The sequence below is a fragment of the Heliangelus exortis genome, chromosome 4 (genome assembly GCF_036169615.1).
Source record: "Heliangelus exortis chromosome 4, bHelExo1.hap1, whole genome shotgun sequence".
Classification (NCBI taxonomy): domain Eukaryota; kingdom Metazoa; phylum Chordata; class Aves; order Apodiformes; family Trochilidae; genus Heliangelus; species Heliangelus exortis.
The window spans coordinates 37,966,147-37,971,898 of NC_092425.1; the positions used below are offsets into that span (position 1 = coordinate 37,966,147).

At 40.5% G+C, this 5,752-nt stretch overlaps 1 protein-coding gene across 1 annotated transcript; it reads left to right on the plus strand.

The window, feature by feature from the left end:
* Positions 1-263: 263 nt before the first annotated feature.
* FGFBP2 (fibroblast growth factor binding protein 2) lies at positions 264-2,763 on the plus strand. The gene is made up of 2 exons (XM_071744275.1): positions 264-1,576; positions 2,390-2,763. Exon 1 carries the CDS (start codon positions 949-951, stop codon positions 1,561-1,563), a length of 615 nt encoding a protein of 204 aa, XP_071600376.1. The 5' UTR covers positions 264-948; the 3' UTR covers positions 1,564-1,576; positions 2,390-2,763.
* Positions 2,764-5,752: the final 2,989 nt, after the last annotated feature.

Genomic DNA, 5,752 nt, shown 5'->3' on the forward strand with positions numbered 1-5,752 from the left:
TTAGTTACTGCAGCAGAAACTGCTACTTCAGGATTCTGAATTTAAAGTATTTCAATTCTCTTGCCTTGGTTTTGTGACATTTTTACAGCTTGCTAATTATGAACAGGAAATTTTTTAATTTTTTTTTTAAGGTGATAAAGCACAGCTATCTGTCTGACATACTTTGAGGTCTGTTCCCTGCTGTGGACACTCACGATAAGCTATGGCTGTTGTCTTGCTCTGTTGGCTGAATATAACCCATGATGTGACAACGAAGATAAAACTTCCAGATGTTTATTTTACGTCTAGGACTGTAATATAGTATTTTGCTACATCTGAATTCCTTATTTTGCTTAAATATTGCAAATGTAAAAATCTTTCATGGCTCAAAGAACGTGCAGTTGATTTTTCCATGTGTCCCCACTGCACGTCCCAAGCTGACAAGATGAAGTTCTGAAGTTGCATCCTTACTGTGCAAATCCACAGAAAACCCATTCCACAAATCAGCCTTTTTCAAGTAGGACACATTTATAATGATCCAGCTGTAGCTGCATAGATTGCTTTGGCACTTTTGTCTTTTTTCACTTCGATGTGGTCTCACAAGCTCTGGCATGAAGATAGTTACCAAGCAGCTGGAGAATGGAAAAATATCTGTTAAAAATCAAATCTGACATGTTCATCCTGGATTGGAATGTTCTGCTCAGTTATACAACTATCCTTCTGCATTTAACTGCACTTACAGGATTTGTCTTGTTACCTTCTTGGAAGTTCACAAGTTGACACTCCCTTGGGCTACAAATTACAGAGCCATGCCTACTGAAGTGTGATTTGTTATTTTTATAAAAAACCCACAACCTCACATCCCACATTTCACTGGAAAGAGGTGGCCTTGTGTGCCAAACCTGTGTATTGTGAGCAGCCACTTACTGGGTTCACCTTGCTGGATCACATTGCAGAAGGCTCTCAGTCATGAAGAGTTTTCCCTTCTTTTTCCTCCTAGTGATCTGTGGCCTGGGAGGATTGGGGCAGAAGCTGAAGGCAAAGAAAAGGAGCAATGATGAAGAAATCTTTTTTCGGACTAAAACCAAAGACGTTTGCACGATGAGCATAAGTGGAGATGAGGAGATGAAGCTGAGAATTGAATGCAAAAGCCAAGGCATGTCCTACTGGTGTGAATTCACTGGCAAGCCATCAGTCTGTCGTTCTTTCAGGAACAATCCAAAGATTTACTGGAATCAGATTGCCAGGGAACTTAGGAAGCTCCCGCATGCCTGCGAATCCACGGAAGTGTTGGAGATCACCATGTGCCAGAGGGCTCCCACTGAGGCTCTCATGAGGCAAATAGCTGCTGGGATGGAGCCAGAAGATCTGGCAGCCCAGGAGAAATCAATCCAGACAACTTCCACCTCTGTGAGGGGAGCAGGGAAAAGCTCTGTTAGCCAAATAGGGAAACCTCTTGTAAAACCAGCCCATCATGGGCAAGGGTCTGAAAAAGAAACAGAAGCAATGAAATGGGCACGGGAATACTGCTGGGAATCCCTGCATGATTTCTGCTCCTACATTATTGGCATTTTTAGAGATTAAGGATTTGCTTCAGGTAAAGCTCCCATCTTGAAGCACAGCAGAATATACCTAGGAGTAATCCTGTTGTAGTTTTGGTTTACTTTGATCTTGCAGGTCTATCAGGGGTGTGGGCAGGGAGGTTCTGGCTCTCTCACTAAAATCTGATGTAGCACAGTGTGGCTTTTAAGGGGCTGGACAGCTTAAGCTCCCAGTGATGGATGCTGGTTCAGGACTCCCTGTCAGGGCTTCCATCCTAAAATATATTCTGAGATGTTTGTTCCACTGTGGTATGTAAGTTCTAACTGCTGGAATTGGGCTTGTTTTCTGCCTTCTGTCATTCCTTCCCTCTTGTGCTGACTTTTGGGTTTAAATAGTGAGATTATTTATATTTATTAGTGAGATAAATAACAAATGCATCAGATCCCATAACCAGGGCATCAGCTGGAGCACTGTAAAACCATACTCAGAAACCTGAGAGGATAAAGCTCATTCATCAAAAGTGCTAGTTGATAATTAACCATGTTAATTTTAAGAACTGGTTCAAAAGGAACTTGCAGAAATGAGTAAAAACCAAACAGGCTGTCTTAGTTTGTGGGTCTGGTTCTGAATGTAGGTGCTTGTCTGGTAAGGCTCAGGTGCTCAGCCAGGATTTTAAAAGGCAAAGCCCTGGTAGAAGTGATTCCACTTTTATACCCCCTTCCATTTCAGCTCAGGGAGAGAAACTGAGGACTAAATCTGGAATTTTTTTAAATGGGAATATATGCAGAATGAGCCAGCAAATGTTTAGGCTGCTGCTGATCTTGTGCAAAGTGACTAATTTTTTCCTTTCTTTTTTTTTGTTTTGCAGAGCAACAGTTTTACAGCTGAAGAAGGTCCTGGCTGTAGTTTCGTAATTTAGAATTTTGGTTTTAAAATGAGTCATTTTGTAAATCTTGTACGTGTTTTCTCTTTGCACCCCTAAACTTTTAAACATCCCTGAAAAATGCATGGAACTGGAGTGTTTGTACTTACAGAGTTAGGGTGAACTTACTGCTCCTAGGGCTGGTAAATACCAAGGTGTTTACACCAAGGTGTAATGCATTCATGTAGCCAAGGTTCCACTTCAAGCATCCTGACCTTGAATAGGTTTTCCTGTGGGCTCATCTGCTTCAGTTTGGAGGTGAAAGCTGTAAAATGGGGCTGCAGATAGTGTGAACAATAAAAATAAGATTTTTGAAAACATATGCTGTGTGCTTGCTTAAAATTTTAAATGATGCTACTGCTGTAAAGCCCTGGTATTTGATACTTATTTCTTAAAAGAGTGTTGGTGGAATGTGTAAGCTACACATGTGAGTCATTACTTCCCCACTGTGAACATGTTGTCATTAATATTAATATTTTCAATGTTATCATGTTTATATTACAATGATAAGCTTTAGCCAGTAGGGGGAAAAAAACAGAGAAATAATGTAAGAATATATTTCTAAACATAGCAGATCAGAAATGTTCATCTGTGATGCATCACCTCAGTATTGTTGGGAACTGTTAGTGGTAATATTAATGTTTGGGTTCAGTAAATATTCTGAAAGGTAACTCATATCTCTGCACTTGGGCACTTGCATAAATCTCATCAAAACACAAAGCAACACCTAATAACCTGCATATATTCAGATGATTTCTTTTTTTTTAAACAGTGATCCCTTTTGTTCACAAGTGAGCTTTGCATCAGGAATATAACTGGAAAACTGTAGCACAGGGATCAGTAGTGCTCTGTATTTGCCATTAAACAGTTTCTGTGGGGCATTGTTACACTGAAGTACTTCTCCAGCTTTACTCACAGATCTCTAATTCTCACTTCATAATTCCAGTTTGTGACTGTCCAGTCACTTAAACTTTGTGCCTTGTTCCAGAAAAACTCAAAATAATTTCCTGTCCCCAAACCTCTTGAAATCTATGGAAAGGAACAGCAAGGAATAACAAGGAATCAGTGCAGAAGGGTGTATGTGCAAGGCAGAAATACAGCTCGAATGCTGATAAAATGCAAGCTCTGTTTTGTCAGCCCTAAATCTGATGGGGTTAATCTTCATTTGTAACTGCAGTTACACTTCCCAGGTAAAAAATGTAGTAGTACACCTATTCATTTATTTTTTGTATATTTATATATATAATGAATATATTTCTTTGATTTGCAAACATGCAGAATGCATCAAAGTGATATTTGGGTGCTATCTGGAAATGTTAAGGGGAAGTTGGGGATTTCCTTCAGCTGTGTTTTGTGGATGTTTTCCAACTCCTCTTTTGCCTGATGCAAAATCTACCCTGAAGTGTGAATATTTTGCAGTGGCATCCACTTCAACAGTTACAACCTCAGAAATAAAGCAGTCTCTCTCACTGGGAGAAGTCTGAGGGAGTCAGTTACCCACCCATCAGTTCACCAAAAGGAAATTCTCTCCTTTCTGTCCTCTTCTATTTATATGCACAGAGCACAGAAGGCACCAAAGGTGTCTGATGCTTCATAGAACTCTTGATGATCCAGACTAAAATCCGTGGACATCATAGATTCTGCTTAATTAAGGGCAAATGTCACACACTCTTTCCAGTGCACTATTTTCTGGGGAACTTGTGTCTTGTTAGAGCAGAGCTCTGCTGCTCTGTGCTTGGCACTGTTGTCTGGAATGACCACTTGAAGCTTTTTTTGTTGGAGAATAGAAATCAAATGGTCTTGCACCAAAGGCCCCTCTTCTGTGAGTTGCTTTTTGTGAAATACTCAGGATCCAAAACTGACAGTTAAGGACTAAATTTTACAAAAAGGTGAAGATTTTGGTACCAATTTGACACATGGCTTGGGCTGCATTTCACCAGGCAGCCCTAGGCACCCTCAGTCCTTCAATTAACTGTAATGATCCTGCTTGTAAAATGTTATAAAGTTGGATATCAACTGAAATACCCTGCCTTAGTGTAACAGAGCTGTGATTGTATCAGCTGCATTACCATTTAGCTGTGTTTAGCACTAAAAATGCACAGTTGTGACATTTCCATTACCTTCTTGATGGGAAAGTGCTATTCCCTAACAAAAGGATCAACTGGGAAGTGTTTGTGGTGAGTTTAATGCAATTTTCAGGTACCTGGTGAATGAAGGGGCCCTGCTGTTTCATTCATTTTAAGGCCAACCCACTAGTCCCCTTACATGTAAGTACCTCAGGAAATCTGCTCAAATGGAGTCTTTATCCTCTTAACAGAGGAACAGCAGGCACAAATTGGTTTCTGGGTTCCTGGAATCCTGACATCCTGGCTGCTGCATCTGCTGCTAATGAAGTGCAATGAGTCGTCCACCTGCTTCAGGATCCTCACCTTAGGTTCCCTCAGAAGCATCACAAGTGTTTGGTGCCCTGACAAGGTAAGTCTTGAAGAAAAGCAGAGTTAAGTATTTGGAGAACCTGTGTGCTAAAGGCTGTGGGTTTAACACACGTGGTTAAGATCCAAGAAAGACTGGAGTCAGTCTAATGGAGAGCCACCGACAAGGTTGGGACTGGAGTATTTTCCTGTGAGGAAAGGCCAAGGAAGAAAGTCTTGTTCAGCCTTGAGAAGCCCTTAGGGAGGACCTAATAGCTGTCTCCCAACATATTTGAGAAGACTACAGAGCTTAGGAAGTTGGGCTTTTCACTGACATATGATAGGTGAAAAAGAGATGATTACATATTGATAGAGGGGAGGTTCTGACTTGTCTCAGGAAAAAGATTTACTGTAAGGAGGATCAACACAAGAGCAGGTTCCCCAGAGCAAATCTGGAAGCTGTGAATCTTTTCAGGACCAACTGGACTAAGTTTATGCAATGTAGTCTGAATTCACTGGGGCCCTGCTTTGAGCAGGTCAGGGTGCCTTCTGTCCTGGATGATTCTATCAATTACAGGGGAAACACAGAAGAAAGCTTAAAAGTTCTGGTTATTTAATGATGAATGCCTCTTTAGCATCCATGCCTCTCTCCTTAAAGTTTTGCACTTTAGTGCACTTAAAGTGCAAAAAGTGCTCTTTGATAATTCATTCTAACTATATCAATTTGAACAAGAGAACAATTTTCTTAAATAGATTCTGATTGGAGATACTGTTGTTGAATGCATCATCTTGGATAAGTTCATATTCAGTGTCTCTTTTGGTACATATGCTTATTCAAGTCTGGTTTCAACAGCAGGGAAAAATCAACAAGAAATTCAGGTGCTAAGGAACACTGAAC